The 27,825-nt window shown below is 49.2% G+C and overlaps 1 protein-coding gene across 1 annotated transcript; it reads right to left on the reverse strand.

Annotated features, from left to right (window-relative positions):
• Window positions 1–7,036: 7,036 nt before the first annotated feature.
• RPIA (ribose 5-phosphate isomerase A) lies at window positions 7,037–27,066 on the reverse strand. Its single transcript, XM_075499505.1, has 9 exons — window positions 26,788–27,066; window positions 21,914–21,974; window positions 19,942–19,997; window positions 16,761–16,820; window positions 16,087–16,151; window positions 15,672–15,740; window positions 15,010–15,151; window positions 13,638–13,737; window positions 7,037–8,229 (listed from the first exon to the last, which is right to left on the reverse strand). Exons 1-9 carry the CDS (start codon window positions 26,968–26,970, stop codon window positions 8,132–8,134), a joined length of 834 nt encoding a protein of 277 aa, XP_075355620.1. The 5' UTR covers window positions 26,971–27,066; the 3' UTR covers window positions 7,037–8,131.
• Window positions 27,067–27,825: the final 759 nt, after the last annotated feature.

Here is a 27,825-nt window from a genome sequence, read left to right on the forward strand (position 1 = left end):
GTTGTGACGTGATTTTGACTTACACGTGTGACAAAGCATTGCCGGCCCCTCCAGCTGTACAATCCTGCGAGCAGAGAAGATTTTTCTACAACTGAGGGTGTTCAATCTGCTGAAAGTTTCTTGCCGACTTGCTTTAAAAGAGGTAAGAAGGGGACAGCCCTTGGCCAGCCTAGCTGCTGCTGAGGCAATGGTTTCGGGCAGAGCACCCGAGGAACTGGAAATGAAGCCTGACGAGCACCTGTGGGCATGGGAGGTACCAACACATCAACCCAACCTGTCCCATGAGCTGGTGTCCCTGCCGACAGGGTGAAGGAGCCGGGCTGGGGAGCATGCAGCTCCCTGCTCTCCCGGGATAACCAGGATGGGGAAGATCTGCGCTGGAAACCACACCCCCCCATACAACAAATCTATGGATTAAAAGTCAGTTTTTTAATGGTCTTCAGCAATTTTTCCATCCTGGAGGGAAGGGGTGCTGCGAGGGGGTGGAGGAGAGAGAAGACCCTTCGTGGGGTCCTGGTTCTGTAGTAAGCAGGGATGCACACAGAAAATACTGCTGCAGGGGCTTCACTGCAGGCAGAGCCTCGTGGAGTACGAATTACAGCAATGGCTATCGCAGAGGAACACAAGAATAAGAGGCATCTAGTTCCGCTGAAACACTCATTTCTATTCAAGTTGAAAACCACACTTTTTTAGTAAAAAGTCATCTCTCCAGCCCCACATAAAACTGTCTGATACCCTTCCACTTCCGATACCCAAGAGATATGGCTAAGTAAAGAAGGGAGTAATCAGCTTTATAACACGACATTCAAAACAAAATAATTGTGAAGCATCTTTTGCACTGACTGTACTGCTCTGCTTTTCCAGCTAGCGCAAACGCCCAAATGCCACCTTGAGTTTCAAATATTCCAGTAAAACTCTGCAGATGGTTACCGATGTTACTCCTTCCTCATTAAAAGTATTTCCAAGTCAGTTAAGTAATAACTACAGAGACAATTCTCTATAGTCCCAATTAATATTCCCTAATTTGTTTTCTAGTATAATCTTTTCTTCTTTTAAAACCCTGTCACGAATGAGTGATTTAGATCACTTAAAAAATCACCATCAAAGGTATTAGCAAAAGTGGTTTTAACATGACGTTGTAAAAGTGCGATTTAACAAAGTCCGATAGCAAGGTTCACTCTATTAATTACTGCATGGAAGAAACACACAAAGGAAAATTGGGTTACGCTCGACTTAGAATGATTCACAGAGAGATCGGGGATACAAAGGGGTATGGAGGACCCTCCCGTTGAGTCACGAGGCTCAGAGTAGACCCCCTTGCTTTCTAAACTCCCGATGGAGCTTAGGTGCAGCTAGGTCCAATCTTAGTCTCAGACTTGGACAACGGTTTATGTCTAAGGGATTATAGATGCAAAAGTTATCAATTCAGCATGCAATCAAAGTTGCCAAGACAAAATCCAAGTTACCGTACTACAAGGTTATGGGCAGTATCGGTCGCTTAGCAAGGATCTGCCGTTGGTAAAAGGTCTCTCTGCCTCGAGGAGCAACCTGGAGAGGTGTCCCAGCTCAAGGGGACATCACCACCATGCAGCCACGCTGCCGAGCAGGGAGAGCTCAAAGAAGGCTCACTGAGGCTGTCATAGTTATGGGATAAAGTGGTTGGCTCGTAGTCGAATTACATGCGATAGGAAAGGTATGCATGAGGCTCCTTGCACCCACAACTTTCTTTGTTCCTTGATAAATGAGTCTTGGAAAAGCCACCCGCTATTCATGTGTCAGTCGCATGATCGGTGTTCCAAGCTCATATGCATCGATGCTCTCCATGCCACTCGGCTCCTTTGTGGTTCTCAGAGAACAGACTGGAACCAGAGGAGTTCTTGGCCCGGCCACGGCTCAGGCCTTACCTCCTTTGGAGCCCGTACCAAACTGCTGCTAGTTTGGTTAAGAGGTTGAGTGCATCCATCACAAACCCAGATAGAAATGTCACTGTTGATGAGATATTAACAACTCTAAAGGATCTGTAGATGCTCTTCACTTCCTTTAATCCATCCGTTACCCTCCGATAGGAATGGGCTCCATCCCTGGCAGAATGACCAATGCCTTGTTCCAAACTTAACACAGGGAGCTGGACCTATCTGTGTTATCCAGATGTGTACAAGCAACACTGCCAAAATCCTGGATCAGGGCAATGATTTTGTTGAAGGTCCTGCCCTGGGCTCCTAGGATGAGTCCCTGCATCCAAAGATATAACTGTAGGCTCAGCTGGCCACAGCGATGCTTGTTTTCCTCCAGCTACTGCTAGTTACCATGTTGAAGGCATGATGGGCTTGGTTACAGAAGACCAACCCAAATAGAAAACCCCCATCCTTTGGGGACCTCATGCTGTTTATGGAGATGCCGGTGCCATTTTGACTTCACTATCATGTATAGAGAAACAGTGTTAACTATGGGCTATACAACAGAAGCCACTGGAGAGGCTCGTGCCACCAGTTCCCTGGGGGACATTCATCCAGGTCATTGCAGGAGAGCACAGAAGGGGGTTAGTTCAGGGGTGAATCCTTCCAGCCTACATATCCCTCCCAAACCTTGGTAGATCCATGGGACACATGGACCTCTGTGCAATAATGTCTCCTGCCCCACAGCAACCCCTTGACAAGCTTCCAAAGATCAGATGAGGGAGCGATAGTGGCCTTGGGCTGCTGGGGAGCCTTCTGCCCAGGAGTCTAGGGAAGGGCTTGAGTGATGGCATGCTTGAAAAGGCTGTAGATAGCCAGGGCTAGTCATATCAGCAAATCCACAGAAAAAAATGCAGTGCAGACCTCAAAACCTTGGCCAGAGTCAACACGTGTTGCTTGAGGTCTCAAATAAGGATGGAAGAAACTTTTTCGTAAATGATAAACCATGACCACAGTCATATAGTGGATCATATCCTGAACCTGACCATCTGACCATCTCAGTAGAGAAAAACGATAAATAGCTGTTTGTTCTTCAATTATCAAGATTTTGGTACGTTAGTTACAGGCTGTTGGATTTGACTCCTCACTGAGCTGGTCCTGCCCTCACTAAACTGTAAAGAAGCAAAAGATAATCTCCTCCTCGAAAACCAACACTCATGTAAGGATTAAAGGAAGGCAAGACTGTCTTTTTTTCAGCAAGGAATTAAGATAGTAAGAAAAGCATCACAGTGTACTGTCTAGATTTACAGCGGGGTTTTTCAATTTAATTTGTCATTGCCAAATACATTACGTTGGGATTAAACTGTACGGGTTATTAAATACTGATTACAAGAAGACAGTGCACTGTGGCAGGCAAATAACTTACAAGTTACTGAAATTAAGGCTTTGAAAATGTTTTAAGGGAATTAATGTTTAATTAATGATTTTGATCTATAAGGCATTCCAGTAATAGCTTCAGTAAGAGATTACACAAACCTGCTAGACATTTGTAAGTAGAAAGGATACTTGCTGTTAATATTTTTTTAATTAATCCTGCATTGGAAGACCACCATGAGGAATTTAGAGCTTGGTGTACAATAAAAGGATTGCTTCAGTTAGCAGGCTCTTCACCTTCTGTGGTATTTTTTGCATGATCAAGTTTATGTGCACATATTTTTAATAATACAGCATGAATTTTGAATTTAGCGTGATTAAGAATATTCCTAATTCAACACCCCAAGTTAACTTGGATGTTAAACTGCAGGGAGGTTTGCAGATATGAGATGGTTGGCTTAATAGTCACTTTTTTTCTTCCACTGAATTTCATCTTTCTGCTACTGACTTCCAGAAACAACATAAATCAGCAGCAGCATTTAACTTGATTGATGATACTTGATTAACTTGATTAACTTTAACATGATTGATGATTTATGTTAGAAAACTTATCTTACACTAAAAAGTTATTATACAAAGTCTTTTCTTTTTTCACTAAAAAAGTAGTTTATGTAATTTCTTATAGTCAAACCCAAGTGATTGATCCTTTACTGTTTTGCTTATTGCATTTACCTTGATGATCTGATATTATTTTCACAAGGCTGTTCAGTGTAATTAAGTAAGCTTAAAAGACGTTTGTGTCGGTAGCTGTAAAAACACAAACAGGAAAAGTCTACTGAACTGAAAACAATAAATACCTGGTATCAGTTTTCCTACAAAGATGATGTTACAAAGACTCTTCTACAGAAAAGTTTTCATTAGGGAATTCCATGGTAATTTATAGTGCCCTGTCAGGAGATAAATGCCACGCGAGAATCAAGATATCTAAGCAGCGGATCTGTCAAGTTCTGTAATTGTATAGGGGCTTTTTAACTCTTCTGATCCTGATGGGTTATGGAGATACGGGGATGATAAAACTCCCGTTAAAGTGACTGGAAGGGGAAATGAATAAACTTTAGAAGTTTTAGGTACAAAAAAATGGCAGTTTATAGGTCTTTAAGTTCATCTTCAAGCTGGAACCCATCACCTTTTTGCTGGTACTGAGTAAAATAAAACTGCAAAGAAGTTTTGGAGGATTCACAAGGCTTGACAAATCTGAAAAATCATTTTGAAAACGAGGACATCGTTCCTTTTTCTCCTTCTTTCCTGGTGCAGCTGGACCGAAGCCAACGTCACTACACAATTTTTGGTTAAATCCACCTCGTTACAAAATGGATCTGGCTTTATGTTTAAAAGATATTAATACTCGTTAAGGCTTACTATTATTCATTACAGCTAATTTTTATCACTGGTTATAATATGCATATTTTCTCCTTATGACTTTGGCTATAATCCTTTGGTTTAACACACAAAGCACACATCCTCTGTGCTGCCTGCTTCATTATTTTCATCTCTTTTTATGTCACATTTCTCAGAACAATAATTATGTCCGATCATAAATCCCGTCCTACAGTGACCATAATAAAAACCTGACAGACAGTAACAGTTGCTTTATAACGTGGAACAAGGTGATTCACTTTAACTAAACACTTAATTTCTTTCTACTTAGTTTAATTAATTCAGCTTAATTATTTAACCTATTAACCAAAGGTTAATTAAATTGAATCTGAAGCACTCTTACTATATTTATATTGCTTATTTTTTTGGAATGGGACTAGTGTTTCATTACCTCTCTTGCTCATTAATTTTAGCGCTGCTGTTGCTCCTTCTTGAAACGTTTGTTTTCTCCAGGGCCAAATTAATCCATAATTCAGCGCTAATGGTAAATCAGTTGTGCATTACCCACCGCGCACGGTCCAAAAGGTGACGCCAGGGTTTGCGGGCAGGGGATGGACTGCATCGTCTCACCACGGTTAGCGTCAGGTAACGGGACCCGCTGCAGGAATGCACCCTAAATAGCCACAACCACCCTGCCTTGGGCTTTAAGAGGACACCTCCTTCCACCTGCTTTTGATATTTTTTTTTTCCAATGCCATCTTCTAAAAATATGTCCCTGTTCTCCTTCCCAAGCTGCAAGGGAGCAGGGTGGGTTAGACGTGGCAGCCCCCTTTCTAAAGGCTTCTTAAGGCTCTTTTGAAGAGCACCTTGAAAACTGAAAGCCTAAAGCAAATGCCACAGTGCAAACCAGCCAAGGTGTTAAAATCAAATTCAACAAACTCAAGTCCAAGAGCTGCTGGGAGCAGCCCACCAGCGTGGCCGCAGCTGAACTGCCCCTACCCAGGGAAGTCATGGGTAGCTGCAGGGTCTGCCCTTATCTGAAGGTCTACCACGGCACGCTCACCTATAAACAGTTCTCTCTCCAAAAAACATATATAATGATAATGGTGATAGTCTAGAAAAGCAAGGACCAGGGACTAGAAATACCTCTGCTGCCTGTACACTTAATTTTCATCAAACGTGCTCATGGCTAGGCAGCTAAGTGTCAGTGTCAGCAGGCTGTGTTGGTGACAGGGCAGAGCCACGACACGCCAAAGCCACAGCAGGAGGGGACAGACTCCCTGCACCACATCTAAATGTGCCCCACACATGCTGGCAGACAAAGATGTGGATGGTCAGGACAGGTTAGGGCACCTGGCAGCCTCCAAGGGAAAGGACCAGACCTTTCTTTGGAGACCTTTAACTCAAAAATCCATCTACTGACTCTGAAAATCTGAGCTGGGGGAGTTGGCACGAAGCAAATCTGCACAAAGCCTCCAGAACTGGTTCAGGCACCAAATTTTCTCCAGCACTTCAGAGATTTTAATTCCATCTCGGTAGTACAGTGAACTCTGCCCAAGACCCCCACAAAGTCCCACCCCAGCAGCTGCATCTCTTGCAAAAGCACCCACCAGTTCTACCAAGCACCCGGAGAAGCTCAAGAATCAGACCTGCCACCTTCAGGCTTCGATTTAACAAGCCCCTGCTAAGCACAAAGCTGAATGAGATCACATCTGGTCCAGGGCCAGAAAGTAATGGTGCGGTAATGGTTTTATTGGCTTTTTGAGAAGGAGCTGTTTGATTTCAGAGAGAGAGAAGAAAGTCAACAGCAACATTCACTCCTGCTAATCTCATTTCCAGAAGTGTGCTGAGAAGGTGCTTGGGCACAAAGCTTTGCTTGATTGCTCTCTGTTTATCTAGGATTACATTAGGAGCCCAAGACACATCTGAAAACAGCCCGTGGCAAGAACGAGGGTTTTGCAAACAGCTTCTGCAGCATCAGGGTTGCAGGAAGAGATATTCCAGTGTTTCCAGCAAGTTGTCAGCTGGATAGCAGCCAGTTTGCCAGTACAAGTGCTTCAGAATTAACAGAATAGATGTGCAGGAAGGGGAAAATTTAAAGATGTAAAAAGAGCTCCTTTTTGTAAAAACGATTTAGATGTGCAAGTTCTAGACGTGCAAATTTAAGACAGTGACAAAGCAAGCGCTGCAGCTAAACAAGTGTTCATTAGATAATCTGGTTAATTTAAAAGAATGTATTTACCTTAGGCAAAAAAATAAAATGCAGAAGGGTGAATTTGGCCTGGGTGAAGGGCCCTTGTAAAGGGAAACTACAGCAGAAGTTAGAGTCCGACGACGATCTGCCCCGCTGTCCACAAAATAGTTACTTTAAGAACCAAATTACCACCGAATCTGGTATAACAGCTCTTTATTTCAGTGTCTACAACACAAAGAGAGGGCTTGCATTTTGACACCAGAACCATGCAAAGCACCTATACACCGAGAACAAGATACTGAACGAGTGTCTCTCTCCTGCTACATGTGGGAAATTTAGGCAGGAAGACTTGGTTTTCCTGTGCGTTCTGCTCTATCCTTCCACAAATCAACCAGCTGCGAGGGGTGATAATTAACCTTCATTCCAAATCAAATAATTTGCCACTGAACAGTATTCCACACTGCCCTAAGCTGCTCAAATACGCTTCTGTAAACTTCATCAAGGACCCAGTTCTGCTCGTGGTTTACAAGGACGAAGTCCCAAACATCTCCAGCTACAGGAACAGACTTTAATCAGAGGTACTGAATTAACGGAGAGCAGAATTTGGCTCAAAGGATGAAGGTCTCCTCCACAGAGGCCCAGAAAAGGCCCTCAGTAATGTCCCAGACGGAGGGATGTAGAGACCACCCTAGGCTCAGAGAATTGTCATGTGCACAGAGGACATCTAGACATCCTGAACTATTAAAAACCAGTGGTATAGAAAAATAAAAGGCATAAAATACTGAACCAAAAAGGTTCCAAATAAGGCATCAGCAGGTCCCGACTGGATGCGCTCCCATTACGTGCATCACCCTCCCAGCCAGGGTGGTTAAGAAGGATGCATTAGGATTGTATTTCTGACCTCAATCACTAAGCACTATGAGCAACCAGAAGGGTTCAAGTTCTGTTTGAAAAAAGGAAAAAAAACAAACCAGAAAACAAACAAGCAATATTCTTTTTGGTAAGTATTTCTTAGAAAATAAAATAAAAACATTAAAGCAATTTGTTTAAATGATTCTTTAAAAAAGACAACATTCCTGTAAAGTAAAAATATATATATATCGAAATAGAATATAATTTTTTTGTTGTTTTTAAAAAAAGACATTCAGTATCACATCAGCGGATTCTGATCAACTTCCCGTCCGTCTTCTGCAATAACCGCTGCTCATTAAGGCAAAACGTCAGGTTGGCACCATTACAACAGCTGAATCAAACTGGCCGAAGGCGAAGCAGAGCAGGCAGCGTGCCGATGTCAGCGAGGCTGCTTCTCCCGCACGCTGACCGAGCCGTCCTCCATGCCGAAGTACACCACCTCTGCCATGTCGATGAAGAGTCCCGTCTCCACCACACCTGGGGAACGAGAGGCCACATGCTGGTTAATGCCAGAGCCACCCCAGTGCTGGAATTCTCTGCTCTGACCATGTTTTTGTTCATTAAAAGGCACTAATGCCTCCGTCAGAGGTTTGGAGAGAGGCGTCCAACCTGGGTGATGTTGCATCAGCCACACAGGGATCCTCCAGGAAGTCTTTTCCATGAGGCCACCCCAAGAAGAAACTCTCTCCAGAGAGCGAGAAACAACTCCCAAAGCTCCCCCCGACGTTCACACCACCCCAGCCACCACCGTTACACTAACACAATCACGAGCGTGGCATTTTCAGCCATCTGATGACCCACAGGAGCAAGAGGAAGCTACACGCAGCCACAGACTTACTCCCTTTGCCTTTAAATGCATCTAAAAACCTATCCTGTTAGGGAACACCTGGGTAACACTTGTTCAAATGTTAAGACACAGCAGATCTGATGCTACCTCTGCAACTTGTAGCCTGTTTGCAAATGTACTTTTGGTTGCATTTAATTATGGGGTGCTCCTAACTTCACAGTGATCCACACTCAGAAGCCAGGAAGGTGGAAAGAAATGGAGGACAAGGGCTACCACAAGCGCAAGGTGGCCAGAGCTCTGCTGTCACCACTGCACTCCAGCTTTAACAGTTCTGCTCATCCACTTTTGGGTAGTGAAGATGCTCTTCTCCCCTTAGCAAGCCCATTTCTGAGCAGCAAATGGTGCAGAGACTATAGAATCATAGAATCATTTAGGTTGGAAAAGACCTTTAAGATCATCAAGTCCAACCATTAACCTAGCACTGCCAAGTCCACCACTACACCATGTCCCTAAGCACCACATCTACACGTCTTTTAAATACCTCCAGGGATGGTGACTCCACCACTTCCCCGGGCAGCCTGTTCCAATGCTTGACAAGCCTTTCAGTGAAGAAAGTTTTCCTAATATCCAATCTAAACCTCCCCTGGCACAACTTGAGGCCATTTCCTCTCATCCTATCACTTGTTACCTGGGAGAAGAGACCGACCCCACCTCTCTACACCCTCCTTTCAGGCAGTTGTAGAGAGCGATGAGGTCTCCCCTCAGCCTCCTTTTCTCCAGGCTAAACAACCCCAGGTCCCTCAGCTGCTCCTCATCAGCCTTGTGCTCCAGACCCTTCACCAGCTCCGTTGCCCTTCTCTGGACACAGTCCAGCCCCTCAATGTCTCTCTTGGAGTGAGGGGCCCAAAACTGAACACAGCATTCGAGGTGCGGCCTCACCAGTGCCCAGTACAGGGGCACGATCACTGCCCTAGTCCTGCTGGCCACACTATTTCTCATACAAGCCAGGATGCTGTTGGCCTTCTTGGCCACCTGGGCACACTGCTGGCTCACATTCAGCTGACTATTGACCAACACCCCCAGGTCCTTTTCCACCAGGCAGCTTTCCAGCCACTCTTCCCCAAGCCTGTAGCGTTGCATGGGGTTGTTGTGACCCAAGTGCAGGACCTGGCACTGAGCCTTGTTGAACCTCATACAATTGACCTCAGCCTACTGATCTAGCCTGTCCAGATCCCTCTGCAGAGCCTTGCTCCCCTCAAGCAGATCAACACTCCCGCACAACTTGGTGTCATCTGCAAACTTACTGAGGGTGCACTCCATCCCCTCATCCAGATCATTGATAAAGATATTAAACAGAACTGGCCCCAACACAGAGCCCTGGGGAACACCGCTTGTGACCGGCCGCCAACTGGAGTAAACTCCATTCACCACCACTCTTTGGGCCCGGCCATCCAGTCAGTTCTTTACCCAGCGAAGAGTACACCCGTCCAAGCCATGAGCAGCCAGTTTCTCCAGGAGAATGCTGTGGGAAACCGTGTCAAAGGCTTTACTAAAGTCTAGGTAGACAACATCCACAGCCTTTCCCTCATCCATGAAGTGGGTCACCTTGTCGTAGAAGGAGATCAGGTTAGTCAAGCAGGACATCAGGTTAGTCAAGCAGGACCTGCCCTTCATAAACCCATGCTGACTGGGCCTGATCACCTGCTTGTCCTCTATGTGTCATGTGATGGCACTCAAGATGACCTGCTCCATCAGCTTCCACAGCACCAAGGTCAGGCTGACAGGCCTGTATTTCCCCAGATCCTCCTTCCGGCCCTTCTTGTAGATGGGCGTCACATTTGCTAACTTCCAGTCAACTGGGACCTCCCTGGTTAGCCAGCACTGCTGGTAAAGGATTGAAAGCAGCTTGGTGAGCACTTCTGCCAGCTCCCTCAGTACCCTTGGGTGGATCCCATCCTGCCCCATAGACTTGTGTGTGTCTAAGTGGTGTAGCAGGTCACTAACCATTTCCCTTGGATTATGGGGCCTTCATGCTGCTCCCCGTCCCTGTCTTCCAGATCAGGGGGCTGGGTACCCACAGAACAACTGGTCTTACTCTTAAAGACTGAGGCAAAGAAGACATTAAGTACCTCAGCCTTTTCCTCAGCCTTTGTCACTATGTTTCCCCCCGCATCCAATAAAGGATGGAGATTCTCCTTAGTCCTCCTTTTGTTGCTAATGTATTTATAGAAACATTTTTTCTTGTCTTTTACGGCAGGAACCAGATTAAGTTCTAGTTGGGCTTTGGCCCTTCTAATTTCTCCCTGCATAACCTCACAACATCCTTGTAGTTCTCCTGAGTTGCCTGCTCCTTCTTCCAAAGGTCATAAATTCTCCTTTTTTCCCTGAGTTTCAGCCAAAGCTCTCTGTTCTGCCAGGCTGGTCTTCTTCCCTGCTGGCTCATCTTTTGGCATGTGGGGACGGCCTGCTCCTGCGCCTTTAAGATTTCCTTCCTGAAGAATGTCCAGTCTTCCTGGACTGCTTTGCCCTTCAGGACTGCCTCCCAAGGGACTCTGTCAACCAGGCTCCTAAACAGGCCAAAGTCTGCCCTCCAGAAGTCCGAGCTAGCAGTTCTGCTGACCCCCCTCCTTACTTCTCCAAGAATCAAAAACTCTACTGTAATTTCATGATCGCTATGCCCAAAGACAGCCTCCAACCATCACATCACCCACAAGTCCTTCTCTGTTCACACACAACAGGTCCAGCAGGGCACCTTCCCTAGTCGGCTCCCTCACCAGCTGTGTCAGGAAGTTATCTATCTTCCACACACTCCAGGAACCTCCCAGACTGTTTCCTCTCTGCTGTATTGAATTTCCAGCAGACATCCGTAAGTTGAAGTCCCCCACGAGAACAAGGGCTGTGATTGTGAGACTTCTCCCAGCTGCTTATAGAATATTTCATCTGCCTCTTCATCCTGGTTGGGTGGTCTATAACAGACTCCCACCATGCTCTCTGCCTTATTGGCCTTCCCCCTGATTCTTACCCATCAACACTCAACCCTATCGTCACCATCATCAAGCTCTAGACAGTCAAAACACTCCCTAACATACAGGGCTACCCCACCGCCTCTCCTTCCTTGCCCATCCCTTCTGAAGAGTTTATAGCCATCCATTGCAAGCACTGTAGTTGTGCGAGTCATCCCACCACGTTTCCACGATGGCAACTATATCATAGTTTTCCTGCTGCACAATGGCTTCCAGCTCCTCCTGTTTGCTGCCCATGCTGCGTGCATTGCTGTAGATGCACTTCAGCTGGGCTATTGATCCCACCAGCTTTTTGGGGGAGAAGCCCTAATTCCTACATGACCATTCTCAGGTGCTTCCCTGGGTTCTAACACATCCATAACCCTTTTGTCTTTGCTGCTGCATGGATCTCCATCCCCTACCTCCACTGAGGCAGCATACTGAAGGACCTCGCTAGCACACTGTCCCTCAAACACTGGCGAGCTGCCCTCAGGCTTATCTCTAGTGAACCTGGTTTTATCCCTTTCCCCCTTCAAATCTAGTTTAAAGCTCTTTCAATGAGCCCTGCTAACTCCTGTACAAAGACCCTCTTCCCCCTTTGAGACAGGCGTACCCCGTCTGTCACCAGCAGGCCTGGTGCCATGTTCGACTGACCCGGCTATCTCCATACCAACACGATGGAGCAGGTACCATCATTTACCCCTTCATCTCTTGACCAGAAGAGATAAAAGGAAGAAGTACTTGCAGAGAGGCTGTTTTGTTTGCAAACAGCATAACCAGCCACTGTTTCTCTTGCACAGAAACAGCTCTAACGATACAAACATTTGTACAGCCATGGGCAGCAACGACATTAGGATATGGAGCGCTGCACCAGAGACAGCCCAGACCAGCTGTGGTCACCGGTTCATTTAGATCTGCTCCTGCTCAAGGTCCAAACCTGCCATCTACTGCTGGCTGCAAGCAACTGCCAAGTAATTATTCAGACCACAAAGACACCAGGACAAGCCAAGGCAGAGGTAGCATCCTAGCAGTTTGCTCCTAGAGCAGGAAAAAAGAAAATGGGTATATTTTCAGTAAATCAGCCTTATAAGCAGCATTGAGGGAAGCAAAGCCACCAGACAGAAGCAACTAGAAGTTACTGGTGACCCTTCACCCAGCCTACACCCATGGCCTTTGCCTGGTCTGGTGTTTTAATCATGGTGCCAGGACAATATATTGCCGTTCTGTGGGGACATCAAGGTTTCTGCAACAGGATCCCAACCTGCATCCTCTGACAACACACGGTCAGTGAAGGCAGTTGTGTTATGGACTTCAGGGGCAGGCAGGTATCTGGGATAAACTCAAAGATAAAAGATACAACAATATGTCTTCAAAAGCTGACCAGATTCAAGAGCAGACTTTGCCAAAATAACCAGACAAGACATCCAGATGTGGCTAAGCCAATCTATCTGCTGCTTCACTGACGTCCAGACAGTGCCACTGCCCCTGGACAGACCTGGGGCATCCAGAAGCAGCTCTGGCCTGGGCAGCAGGTCTCACGCAAGGCAGGAGCCCTTGTGGAGAGGCCATTTTGTTTGCAGCGTGATCGGCCACTGCTTCTCTCTTGCACAGCAATAGCTACAGCAACAGCTAGGATACACTGCACCCTCACAGCAAGGTGAGCCCATAGGACTACACAACGGTAGTGGGATGAGCAGTTAGTGGGATACAGCAGAGCTGTAAGCAGCTTCTGGAAAATATTGTAACCCAGTGCGAACCCTCACTCCAGAGTCCACCAGTGTTTCCATTAAAGTCCCTCTCTAAATGGGCCCAAGGAGAGTAAGAAAGAGCACAGGATTGGCATGCCTAATGGAAAACAGTGTCACAAGTCACCCGGCATCGCCCCAGGTTTTCACCACCATACAGGAATATCTCTTGGGCACAGCTGTACTAATTCAGCTGATAGATCTCTGAAGTAGAAACAAATGTATGGACCCCTAAGAGGGCAGTAAACACACACATTTCCTCCTACCCAGGGGAGAGCTCCCATGATCAGGGTTATCTAGCACAGATCAAGCCTTCGCCAGCTTTTGCTTTTTTAAAATCACAGACATTACCTGGTATCATTTTTATAGCGGCGTTCACTTTACTCCATTCATGAACCTTGTCAAACTTCCAGTCCAGGATGAAGTTCCCATTGTCCGTCACCACGGGGCCCTGGGAATGAAACACATTTGTCAGCACTGAGAGCTCCTTGTCTACCAGGCACAGCCAGGGACTGTCACAGCCTCTCACCAGGACCAGCCGTCCCTGCTGCAATGGTTTAGAGACTCATCAGTCAAGTAAATCAGGACAGTCCATAATAAGCCTGTAAGTAAAACCATCGCCCAAGGCAACTGTTTGTTCCCCATTCTCCTGTGTACTGATCATCATGCAGAAGCTGGCAACATCGATGCAATTTCATCACTGCAACAGGGGATCCTTTTCACAAGAGTAAAGCTACATTCATGTCCTAAAAAAGCTATTACAGGCGATTGAAGCCAAAAGAAGACCCCTCCACCGCAGTGATTAACAGCATGCTGCTGGATGCTATGGGGAGGTTTTGGAGTTGAAGAGTTGCTGGCCATCAGCATCCCAGACGTGCCCAGCACTCTCTCAAGCCCAACAGAAGGAGCAATTGGGTCCTTTCAACAGAGCAGGGACAGCTGGGGCTGAGGACAAGGCGTTTCAGCAGCGCTGAGCAAGGTGTGCAACCACACGTGCCAGGAGGGACCAGCATCCTCTGAGGACACAGCTCGTGCTGGAGCAGCACCGATGCGCGTTCCCTGAGCAAGGCTGGTCTCAAGTTCATAGAGAATGACTGGTTTGCTCTACTCAGGCACACAAATGCCTGAGTCCCTACAGCCTCTTGGGATAAGACGCATTAAAAACAAGTATTCAGCTTTTGGGCGTTAACTCCAGCCATTGCTGCAGACAGCCCTCCTTTCTGCTTGCCATGCAAGGATGCTGGCAGGGGCTGGCAGGGCCAGGGGCTGGCAGGTCCCCCTTGCCCAAGTCAGGATAGGATGGCGGCAGCGGAGTCAAAACATCTTCAGTTTTAATTTAGCCTGGCATTGTGTGGTAGAGGAGCCTGGGTCAGAGCGTGAGCTGCCCCCCCAACTTGAGACCCTCTTTGGCAGCACAGACTGCCCTCCAGCCCCCCCACATGCCCGCAGAGCAGCAGGTCAGACCCGGACTGGCAATCCCTCCTCTCCCTGCTCAGGGATGCTTGCTTTAGGTGACATAAGCCAGAGACGCTTTCCATAAGCAGCCCTGACACCTAAACGCACAGTTCATTAACCAAAGTATAATTAGGGGGAATGACACAAGAGGCCACTCATGGGAATGAAAGCCTAGATTTAATTAGATGAGAGGCCAGACCTCTGGTCTTCTGTTTGCCCATGTTCAGGTGGCTCCTCTGGGGAAGCAGGGCTGATGAGGGACACGTACCGCCTTGCTAACAGCCATCCGCAGCTCCGCAGCACCTCCAAAGTTTTTGGTCAGGGCTCTGGTGACGGGGACGTAAGCCATGGGGATGACTTCGATAGGAATTCCCTTCTTCCATTGCTCCCCGAGGCTCTTTGATTTTTTCCTGAGAACACAGTTTGAGGTGGGATTAGTGTCAGACATTACATTGCTAACACCATTAACGTTATCACGTTACCTCTTGCAAACCCCTCGGGCATAAGGCCCTGGAGGACACAGCGGTCAGTTCACATGTGAACACGTGTAGAAAGAACCAGTTTAATGCACGATGCTCTATTCACTCGTAAGCCCTGTTTTGACATGTTTTGGACAAGCAGGACACAAATTGTTTTTTCTACAGCCCCGCGGCTGTATGTACAGAAGGGGAAATTTATTTCGTGCTGACAATGATTGAGCTCAAAGAGCAGAGCACCCATTTCACCACAAGCCCTACTAACTCCTAAGCAGGCTTGCCGAGTTGAAAATTAAGAAAAAAGCTGAAGTGAATTGCTGAAGGACTGGGAGTCAGGCTCATTTCCACCTATTCCTGCTTCCCTCACCCACTGGAAGGACAATAATGGCTTAACACAGGACCATGCAAATCCACCCACGGGACAGAGAGGTATAATGAATAGTACTATTTTTACCTGTAATCGGCAATAACAATGAAGCATTTTGCATATCCTGCAACTATCTTCTCCTGCGTCAAGCAACCACTGCAAGCAGGAAAAAAAATAATACAGAAATCAGAAAACAGACTGCTCCTTCATGTGCCTGATGGTCCTAAAGTCCAGTCCCCTCCACCACGTTCTTGCTGGTTTTGGTGCTGCTGTTGCCCCACACCAGGACTCTTTCCCCTACCCCATCGCTTTATCCCCCTTGTCCCTTGCACACACTCTCGGCCAGGAGCCATCTCCCACTGCAGGTGCATGCACGGCCCTGCACAGGGTCCCATCAGCCTCTCCAGCCCACCCCCGCAGACATCCGCAGCCAGAAGAGGATGCTCAGAGGCCACCGCCACCAGCGCCGCACACAGACAGACAGACAGCCAGCAAGGCTCACCCGCCACCTTTGATAAGGTTGAGGTCAGAGTCCACTTCATCTGCTCCATCGATGGCGACATCAAGCTGTAGGAAGAGGAGAAACTTGGTGTGGAAACCTCTCCCATGCAGCATCAAGGCACTGCTCTTGGCACAGCTCGGGAGGGTGTCAGGTCCCAAGCAGCAGCCAGAAATGTCACTAAAGCCGGGACCACCTTGATGCCAGCCTGACCAGAGACAAGCATCTAATCAGCCACCCGAGGATACCAGCCCCAGCTAAACCACAGGCATGTGAGAGCAGGAGAAAGAAAAACCAAAACCAACTGCTGGCCTTCAAGGCACATCATTTCAGCCTCTACTGGTGTCAGCTAAGGGGTGGGAGGGCTCCTGGGGAAAATCTTGGTCACAACACTTCAGCAACACCATATCCCTATCTCAGGCCAGCAAGCCTCAGCCTGGAAGAGGTGCCAAACACGTGGAAGAAACACAAGTCGGCAGCCTCCTTGCCATCTAAAGGGACAAGCACTAAGACAAGACTAAGGCTTGGGGAAAAAAATTAAACTAAGCTAGTTCTCGCTCACGTTCAGCAGCATGGCTGCCTGAACTCTCATCCTCAGGGGCAGACAAAGGAGCCTGATGCTTTACGAAGGACCAGGTTAGACGAAGGTCAGGTGAGGTCTCCACGGTCCCACTTACCTCTGGATGTCGGTCCAAGTCACTTAGCGTTAAGCCGTTCTGCAGGATCAGCTGACGGGCCTGTGCATCAAGAAGACAGCAAACACCATTTACTGGTGGCAGGAAAGGAAAACAGACTCCTGGTGCCATTCCCCCGGCTGTGGCAAGGATGGCGTCTCCCTGGGAAAGCTCAACCCTGAGCTGGTGGAGAGACTGCAGCCAGCAGCAGGAACACATGGCAAGGAGAAAATGATGCTTCCAGACCAGATTATTTCAATCAAAAGAAAACCCTGCTGCTGATTTGAATTAAAATGCTCAGACGGTGCAACAGGGCTCCTGGGTCCAGATCTCTCTGTACTAAATAGCAGGAGGCCCCATCAGCTTGGTGGGAATCACTTATATCTAAGCATTACAGCAGATAGGGGATTTTTGAGTCCTGTGTTGTTTCAGCTTGAACATCATTCTCCCGCACACCCATCCACCCCCTCTGATTTCCTTCAGCTGAAAAATGGGAGCAAGAAAATGAAATATTTACACCATAGCAATGCAGGACTAACAATGAAAATATTTTTCATATTGGAAAGAAACAAACAAACAAAAAAGGCAAAAAAGAAAAGCACAACTCATGGAAAAAGTGTGGGAAGCCTCCTGAAACAGCTGTTTGGTGGCTCCAATCTACTTTTACTGAAGTGGCTGGGTATTTCCCTCTAGTGGCAATACAACACAGAGCACGCAGAGTTACCCTTCACTCGGTCCATCACTTTGAACAGGAGTCCAAGCTTACAGAACTTTGAACTGGTTGAATTTTCTGTGTTACAAATCATCACCCAAGTGAGAATCCCTCCTTGCACGGACTCTGCTCGAGTCTGAACTTCCTACCATGCTGTAGCTAGTCCAAGAAACCCCAATGCGATAGCCTGGATCAACTTAATTCTCCTGAATTTTACCCACTAACACTAACAAAGTGCACGTATTGGTGTCCCAGACGCATTAAGAACTAGCAGGTGGTACTCCTGGCAATGAAGTATGATTTGAATCATTTACGTGGCATTTCATAGCATGCAGTTTTAACACCCACGGGCTGCGGGCTCTTGATCTGTGCATTAGGATTGCCCTAAGGACTCACAAAATTAAAAGAATAAAAAAAAAAAAAAATCAGTGGGTTTACATTCATTACATGGTGTCCACGTAATGTTAGGAATCTGGGAATTGAAAGCATTGAAAAACGTTGTGCTGCACATGCAGGCCAGACCCTGAACAGCCTTAAGAGTCAGCAGTGTCGAAACGAGGTGGCTCCCTTCAGGCTCTCCGCTTGCAAGGCGGTGGGAGCGGATCAGCAGGAATCAAAAGCAGAGCTGCACAACTGGGGGAGAAGCAGCAGTAACTGCGCAGCACTTGCCAAGAACGGTCTCGCTCTGCGTGCTCTCAGCACACGTCCGGGTGAAAAGAAGAAACAACGCAAAAGCCAAGGGACAGATACTTACCCCGGCTCTAGCTTTACTGATGGTGATGGAATAAACCAACCTGACAATAGGGAAGGGAGGAGAATAAAAGCCCGCTGAAACCAATTCTTCCTTGCCAGTGACCTCAGGCAGCCATTTACACCTGTGCATAGCGAAAATAAGATGCTGTTTTGCTGACCTAGGAATGCTTCACTCTGAATTGGCTGAGGTCTAAGAGACTGCAAAAGATACGAGGCAGCCCCACGTCTGGGGGATTTGGGCTCCTGCAGGTGTACGATCTATCTCTTCCCTTTAACAGCAACCTTTTTGTTTTACTGGTAAGAAACTCTGTAGCGTTACATGAACTATCCCAACATTTCAAGGCAGGACAGGCTCCAGACCATATTCACTACGAGAGCTTTATCAATATTTTCTGTAAGACCTAATGACTGAACTCAGAGCGCTTTTCCTAGGTTCAAATGGGACGTGGTATCTCAAGATGGGGATCATTTTAAACAGATCAAAGATAGACTCTCACCACAGTCTATATATGCACAGAAGTACTGATACAGGTTAAAGAAAAAAAAAAAAACCTAGTTTTTACTTTTTGCCCTTTGCAGCAGTTTGTGTTATACCCCAGTTGGCCACTGGTTGGTTGCAACAGCTGGGAAAAGAGAGAATCCCATCACCCCACACTCACACTTAAAGAACATCTGCAGCGTAAGAGGATGTTAAGTTTTCATAAGATTTTAGGATAATGCAGGTTGGTCTCTATCCAACCTCCAGGTCAAAGCAGGGTCAGCTACCAGGTTGTTCAGGGCTTTAACCCACTCAGGTCTTGAAAACCTTGAAGGACGGACTCTGCACAGCCTGCCTCACTGCTTGATTGTCCTCACGGTGGAAAAGTTGTGACGAAAGTACAATCCCAGGGTCCACACCAGGACCGTGAGAAGGACACGTGCCCAATTCCTAGACCAGAGCATTGCCACCCAGCCTCAAAAACCCTGCGGGTGGTCCTCCCCATCATGTCACCTCAAGGTGTCAGGTGCTCCTCTGCAGCGCGTTCCCACCTCAGGGAACAGAGGCAAAGAGAACCAAAGGCAGGTGCATGAAGGCATGGAAGCAGCTCAGAAGCTTCCCCGGCAGCTCTGCGTTTCACCACCAAGCCACATTCTCCCTCTCCCTGCAAACCTCTCAACAGCTAGCTTGGTATGAACCAATCCCTGCAAAAGCTGCACATCAAAGGAAAGATTAAGCTGATTTCTCTTCTGCAATTTCTTATAAAAGCCAGTTGATCCATTTCAAGTTCCTCCTGAAAACACATGAGCTTGCTGTTATTGCTTGCAGCATGATTTTTACAGCTTTCAGGGCTTGATGAAGAATCAAAGGAGACTAAGCGTCTCCAATGAGTTTTACATTATGAGTCTGGTTCACCACTAAACAGCATTTTTCTGCAGGCAGGACCCAGATCAAGCCACACGCCAACACTGACATAACCAGCATTACCACACTGGTTCAAAACACACCTCCTAGCACTATGGCATCCCTGCAGCTCAGGTCAGGGTAACACAGAACCACCACCGCCAGCTTCACAAGGTCCATCTGCAGGCTGCGTCACAGCTGCTTTCACCGGTGCTTTCGGTTAACTCACACCGCAGTAAGCCAGTCTGGAGAGCAGCGTGGTTACCTCCCGCAGCCAAAGGGAAGATCCCCTGCGTAAGTGTTTGGACTAGCAGAAAGCAAAGGAGGAAAGCGCTTACCTGAAAAGACGTAGGGATGCAGACGATCGTCAGGTTCTCCTGTTTAACCCGCTCGGCTGTAAGGGAAAAAAAAGCAGGCGGCTTCGTTTGTTCGTTGCAGACGGCAAAACACACACCAACTTTCACTTTAAGAAATCTCAGTTCAGAGCCACCCCTTTGACTCACTGCAGTTACTTGCTTGGCTTGCAAATAACTCAGTCACACTCAAAATGCAAACAGGTGCCACCCTGCATAGGCTAAGGCTCAGTTTCTACAGCCAGAAATGTTTAAACACCCATCCTGGCTCAGCCCAAGACACCACGAGCCATTAACCTTTGTGTCTCCAGCAGCAGAGGAGCCTCGTCAGCAAATCATCACCGGGGAAATTAGCCCCACTCCCCGCTCTCACTCCATTAGACAGCTTTTGCTGCGCTCCTTGTAAACAGAAAGCTTCAGCAGCTGCCTGAAAGGTTTTCTGGCTTGTTGCCTTGGGGACGTCACATTCATTTATTATAGAACATTTAAATATATGGCAGGGAAAGGACTAATAAAATACAGTATTCCATTAAATGGAAAGAAATATTTCCTCCCCCAGGTTAACCTCAAATGACTAAAATCTATTACTAAAATATCATTACGGACAAAATGTTATTTTAGTAATTACAATACTTAGGCATAAGCCAACAGCCTGAGAGTCAGCAACAGCTCTCACACCAGAGCAAGCACACGGCTACATGCTTCAAAGTAACGCTGATGCTGGAAGGATTGAAGACGCAATACATGAGGCTGTATGTTGTTACAACCCACATCCCAGTGCTAACGCATTCAGTAGACGTGAAAAGTCAGAATTTGCACTCCACTTTAAATACTATACCCATTTATTTAGAGATTGATTCTGTGTTAGAGTCGGGAGCAGTTGCAATACCGAGCCAAACCCAGAAAGCTGATCGGCAGCTCCCAAATACGCGTATTACACCCAGAGCGTGGGGTGAGGCGGGTGCCAAGGGGCAGGCACAGCACCATCTCTGCTGTTTCCCTGCGAAGCACCGAGCTGTGCTCAGACCTCAGCCCTGCTCACCCGTGGTGGGCTGGGGACGGCTCTGCCCAAGGGAGCTGGGGGTCACAAGGGGACTTCCCAGCCACACAGAGCCACCCAGGTGGGACACACTGAACTCTGCTTCCAAACGAGAGGTCCCCCCCGTGTCCGAGCAAGCCCCCCACGAACAACAGGGCTGATGCTGTACTCCAGACGCATCGCGCACGGCTGCTCAATTTTGCATCCAAGGACAGCGAAGCAGGACGAGGTACAGCACCTCCACAAGCAGATCTGCCCTAGGGCTGAGAGTGCCCTGCAAAGCAAACTTTAAACCTCTGCAATGAAGCGTGAGGGTAATTACCCTCACATTCACTTTGCAAAAATGCATTTGCCTCCCTTGAATATTTTGCTGAAATTTTCTGAATCACACCTTGAGCAAACCTGCACCTGGGGCAAGCAGATAAACCTAGCTGTAGGGTATAAAAAAAAAAAATGCAGCAGGATTTCATTCCTCATTTTCATTACACCTCAGCAGGACCCTCAATGTGAATAACGTGAATGTGAGCAAGCAGCGTCAGCTGCATACAAATGGGTTAACGGAAGCAGAGCAGCTGCATGGCCCAAAGCCACAAAGCAAGTTAGGACAGGGCAGGGCTGGAAGGAGATGGAGGGGTTTAGCTCCAGTTTGTGGTGGGTGCCAGTAAAGCGCTTTGCCTGGCTGTACGGGGAGAACAGGTGGCAAATCATTACCTCCTCAGGACACTCTAGGCAATAAATTTGGGGCACAAGACCCAGTTTTAACCTTCAGCTTCAAGGAGGACACAACAGTTGGTGAACAGACCCGATGCATCAGCTCTAAGTCAGCATCCAGACGGTTTAGCATATTTTTCAAGTAGTTGGAACAGCTGGACAAGGGGACTTTCTGTGGTGGGAGGGACACGAAGGGGAGCATCCTACCTAATCGATGCACCGCGTGGACAATCGTAGAACCGCTCCCGATCCCGAGAACTTGATTGTTCTGCAAATCAAAGAGAGACAGAGGAGAGCTGTTACTGGGGGCTCAGCACAAGGGCTGTCCGCTTTTTCCAGTACACTCGACGTTATAAACACATGCAAGAGAAACCTTGCCCAGAGATGCACGCTGACACACAACGTCTTAGCACGCTGCAGGCAAGGAAGGGAACACACCGGGCCAGCAAAGGCACGACCACTGTCTGTGGCTAAGGGATTTCAAGCAACTAGCCCTCTCCTTAAAGGACATGTGCTTGCTAAATACCACCACGGTCCAACACCCAGGGTGTTCAATGCACACTCACTGCTGGTTGCTGGCACTCCATGCACCCTCTCCTGCCGGAAAGCTGGGAGTTTCAGACAATACCACAAAGGAAGAAGCTGAAACAACCTCAAGATAACATCTCCCAAGGAAGCCGCACAGTAAAAGCATGGGTTTGCTGCCAACGGTATTGTTAGTAAACAGTACAGATGCACCAGCGGCCAAAGCAAAGAGCACAGCAGCCATTCCTAGAGTATAATAAAAAACGCTCTCCAAAACAGAGTATATAACTGCCTATATGAGAGTCCAGCAACACACGTGAAAGATGGGTGAGCCTGGCAGCATATGCTGAAGAGGATCAGATTTTAATTGCAGCTCAGCCCTGGCCTTTCTCTGCTTATGGTCTGGTTTAAGAAGGACCACTACTGCCTCATCAGTAATACAGACATGCTTCTAAAAGGTGCTGCAGGCGGAGGGTGGATGGGTGCACCTGTGTTACCTCCGCAAGAAGATGCTCTGCGATGTAAATCTCTGTTTACTATCAGCTCAGTCTCCCACCCACTGAGAGCTACCTGCAGCCTCTTGCACACTTCCAATTTTCAATGTACTTCCCCTTCTTTGGATGGGATCCAAAGCTTAAATTGACTTAAGGAGGCCCAATATCACCACAGAGACTTCAGATGAGAAAGACTTCAAGCCAGCCAGAGATGCAGGCACAAAGCTGTTGTGCGTTATCTCTCGGACATTAGACAGGTCTGGAGCTCTTTCACAATGTGCAGCAAATCCAGAGTTCAGCAGCTGTGGAAAAAGCCACACCTGCAGCATTTCAACCAGCTAAAATCTTACTGGCACACAAGCTTGCCCGGCAGGTCACACTCCCCTAGGATTAATGATTTCCCTTGCTTCTGCAGGTTAAAAGCTTAAAAAAAACCCAAAAGTTCTCCAAAACCCAGCACACAACCAGAGACTCAGCTTATATCCCAGCCCTCACTAATCACCGTGACTTTGCAAAAGACGGGGAAAGCAACAGATCACAGCTGCACGCCTGCAATGTTGCCAGCAGAAACCCAATATCCGAGGTTTCTCGGTTTCACCTGCCCAGCGGGCAGAGCCAAGCACGGCCAGCCGAGGAAGGGGCAAGCAAAGCTGCGCGGAGGCTGGCGGGACATGGGCAGTACCGGTGTTCCCAAGTGACTTGCTTCCACCTGGGAAGAAGCAGTTTCTTCTCTTTGCCATCATTTCTACAGGGTGGGACAGCTTCTTGCAGCAGCTGGATGCCCTAAAGGGATGGGGAAAGGCTCAGCATCAGCCACTCCATTGTAATGAAGTGGGAAGGGTTCCCAAGGGCCCCAGCCCATCACTGGTGATAAACTTGAAGACATTTATCACGGATGAGCACCCTCCCTTAGGCAGTGGCAAGACCTTGGGCTAAGTGGGTTTCCCAAAAACAGTTTAAACCAGTCTACACTGGTGCTGTCACAAGCCCTGCCTTACCACGGCTCCCACCTCTCCCTCCTCAGCTCCAACCCCAGCCAGATCAGGGGCAAAAGCAGCCAAAAAACATCCACTTTTAAAAACAGGCAGGGCAAACATTGGTGAGAGGCAGAGCACGAGGTCAGTGTGCAAGGGGCAGGCCCAGCTCACAGCACCGAGGAGCAGCACCCCATGCAAAAAAAAAAAAAAAAAAAAAAAAGGACATTTCAGGTTGTTTACTAAAACCCCAGCAAACAAAACCAAGGCACTGAGCTGCAGCGCAGCTGAGGACCTACGTATGGACTCCACGAGTGGAGTCAGCAGAGAGCACAGCATTTTCTCAGCTAACCCAAGGGCCTAGAGACATTGCCCAACGTTACAGATGGTGACAAGGCAACGCACATCAAGTGGCCATCAGCAGCACCACACGGGCTAGCCGGTTCCATGTAAGCTTCCAAGACCAGGATTTACATGGACAAAGAGCAGGAGATAAATACAGTGCAAAGCCAAAAGTTTCCTCTTATTAATCCTCAGCACTCTGGGGCAGCAGGACCTACAGATCTCACCCATCTTTTCATTTCTAACAGAGATGCTAACAGGGCCTGCCTTCAGAGGTGTTGTATAAACGCAAAGCCAGCTCTCCCCAAGCAGCTTACGGCTCTAAAGCCCCAAGCCCCGTGCCAGCCCCGCTCCTCCAAGCCGTCGCGGCACAACAGCCCATAGCTTCTGAGGCTGGTCATCTCAGTGTCTGCTCCGGTACAGGGGAACTCTGCTCCTGCAGCTGCCCGGGGACAAGTGCTGTGGGTAAACACACCAATCTGGCTTTAATTAAAAAAAATAAAGAGAAAAAAAGTTCTCCTCTCCTAATCCCCCCACCCACCCCCAGGTTTACATCGGCTGCAGGCTGCATGAGGAGCTGCTGTGCTGGCACAGATAGGGATGGGTGTGAAGGAGGATGCCAAGCGAGGAGCCTGATCTAGTACTGGTGCCAAGTCCCCGGTGCCACGGATTTACAGCACGGTTAAGCAGAAGATATTTGTCCAGCACAGCTGAACCCTGAAGTCAGTGGCATCTCCCACACATCCCTGCCGTGCAAGGGAGGGAGTTCGCAGCTTTGCTTTCGGAGATTATGTTCCTCCCTCCCGTTAACAGCGATAGCTCTAATGGCCAAACACAAAACCATCCGTTACAAACAGCAGCCGCACCCTCCCAGCGCAAGCTGAAGGGGAGACAGGTTTTCTCTGACAGCTGAGACCATCTAACTCCTTGGCGGTGACTCTAACCTGCTTCTCCACCATTGCTTCAAGCCAACTTGCACGGCAAGCATTGTAACATTAGCCCAGCCGCTGCATATTTTACGTAACCAGCCTCGCTAGCCAGGTCCTGAACTTTAATCAGCTGGGACATGGTCAGAAACATCATCCTAAGTTTGCTTGACCATAAAACAGCTCAAAGGCCAGCTATTTCACTAGGAAAAGTCCAAAAATTAAGAGTCGCATTTTAGTCCAAATCAAAGGCGCACCCAGCTCATGATAACCCGCAGCAGCGGTCGTGCCCCAGCTACACACCTTGCGACACAAAGTCCTTCCTCCTACAACCCCCCCAGTAAGCAACTTTGGGGCTTGCGTTGGGTAAGAAAGGGGGGGTTTATGTAACTGCCAGTCCATCCCCCAGGCTCCCCCACCCCACAGACTGCTTTTGAGCACGCTGGCCTGGCAGAGGGGTAGGTCTCAGAGAGCATGTGGCTGTGCTCTCTGCCAGCAGGTACAGACTGCTCAGAGGAAGTAGAGGCTGCAAAACAAGTGAAACATTTATGGGACATCGGGGAAGCCATCGGCAACTGAACCTCAAGACACGAACCCAGCATGGGGCAGCGGGAAGGAAAAGGGAATTTTTTTCCCCCTGACTGTTAACATCTGCCTCCTTGGCAGCAACTCGATGCCTGTTTCATCACTGCTGTTGCAAAAGGGCTTGCCCAGCAAACGTTGAGATAAACGACTGCGTGACTTTAACCGTTGATCTTCCAAGCACTCACAACCAGGCTGTGCCAAACCTCAAGCAACTCCAGTCCTATCTGACCTTCAAGGGATCGATTAAAACCCTTTGCTGTGTTTCCCTCCCTGCAGAGGACAGGGCACAACCCCCTGGTTAGGGGCTGTTGCTCCTTGCTTGGGTGCTCAGAAATAGGGTGCAGCAGTGGAGCACCCCAGACTTGGAGAAAAGAGCGGGACACGGCGTTAGCCTGAACTCCCACCGCAGCCCCGCTCGCAGAAGGGTGCACTGTGGACGTTTAGAGGTGCAAGACGTGACCCGAACCTCGGGGTAAGGTCTAACACCGTGCTGAGCCGAGCAAGGCACGGGGCCGCTGCCTGGCAGGCGTGCGCCGGGCGAGCGCAGAGACCGGACGGAAGAAGTAGTTTTCTCCCTTCTCTCCGGGCTAAAGGAACGCAGCCCAAAGCCAAGGGGGAGGCTCGGCGGGGCCCGCCCGTGCACCCCAGGGTCCCTCCTTGCACTCCGGGACCGTCCACGCTTTGGGGGGAGCGAGGGGTCCGTGCACTCCGCAACCCGTCCGTGCACCCCGGGACTGCTCCGTGCACTGGAGGGGTCCGTGCCACCCGAAGCCCATCCGTGCACTGGGAGGCTCCGTGCACCCCATGGCCACTCCGTGCATTGGGGGGTCCCTGCACCCCGGGGGCCACTCCGTGCATTGGGGGCGGAGGGGTCCCTGCACCCCGGGGGCCACTCCGTGCATTGGGGGCGGGGGGGTCCCCTGCACCCCGGGGGCCGTTCCTGCACCCTGGGACCACTCCGTGTACTGGGGGGCCCGTGCACGCCGCAGCCCGTCCCTGCACCCCATGGCCGCTCTGTGCATTGGGGGGGGGGGGGGTCACTGCACCCCATGGCCACTCCGTGCACCCCGGGGTCCGTCCCTGCACTCCGTGGGCACCCCGCGTATCGGGGGGCTCCGTGCACCCCACGGCCACTCCGTGCACCGGGCGTTCCCTGCTTCCCGTGGCCGCTCCGCGCACCGGGGGGGTCCGTGCCCCCCGTGCCCCGAGCAGGGCTGCGGTCCGGGCCGTCTCACCTGGACGTGCTTGTCCACCGCCGCGCAGGCGGCCAGCCGCTTGGCCTCCTCTGCCATGGTGCCGCCGAGCCGCCCGCGGGAGAAGGCGCGTCTGCCCGCCGCCGGCCCCGCTCTGACCCTCCCCGGCGGCCGGGCAGCCAGGGGCGTGCTGCGGAGCGGGCCGAGCCGGCCGGGGAGCCGCATGCCGCCGCGGCCCGCCCCCGGGGGGCTCTCCCGCACGGGCTGGAGGCCTGGGCCGAGCCGGCTCCCTTCCTCCTCCTCCTCCTCCTCCTCCTTCTCCGCCGCCGCCGGGAGGCTGGGACTTGTAGTGCTGCGAGCCGCGAACTACAGCTCCCACAATGCACGGCTCGGCTCCGCTCCGCTCGGGGTTCCCGCTCCGCCCGCCGCGACCACCCGAGCCGCAAGCCCGAAGCGACTTGTTTTATCGATGTATATACATGCATATATACCGCTATAGGGGGCTTGCCAGGGTTGAGGCTTTCCCGTAAAGTGCAGAGGAATGGGAAATGTTCCACTGGAAGTGCTGGGGGAGGAGAGAGGCTGGCGGGGGGAGCCCAGGCAATGCAAGGAGCTCGGGGGGGCTACTCGAACTCTGGCTGAGCTTCCAGAGCTGTGAAGGAAGAGCCTTTCTTGGACTTTTACTCAGACTTTGTAGCACGAAGCTGGGAGCGATGCTCTGTTGCAGGACTCACAAGTAGGACATGACAAAAGGCGCTGCTGGTCCTCTGACCGTGCCGTTACCGACCAGCACCCGCTCGTCCTTACCCGCCCTGCAGGAGGGTCAGGATAAAATCCAATGGAGGTTTTCTGTCCTGGAGCACACAGAACTTTTTTTTTTTTTTTTTTTTTTCCCATATTTTCCCCCTCCTCTATCCTGGGTTGGCATCTGCTGAAACACTGAGAAGGCTGCGGGGAGACTTTATGGCAGCCTTCCAGTACTTAAAGGGAGCCTATAGGAAAGATGGGGACAGACTTTTTAGCAAGGCCTGTTGTGACAGGACAAGGAGCAATGGTTTTGAACTAAGGGAGGGCAGATAG

Source organism: Mycteria americana, chromosome 4, assembly GCF_035582795.1.
Source record: "Mycteria americana isolate JAX WOST 10 ecotype Jacksonville Zoo and Gardens chromosome 4, USCA_MyAme_1.0, whole genome shotgun sequence".
In the NCBI taxonomy this organism is placed as follows: domain Eukaryota; kingdom Metazoa; phylum Chordata; class Aves; order Ciconiiformes; family Ciconiidae; genus Mycteria; species Mycteria americana.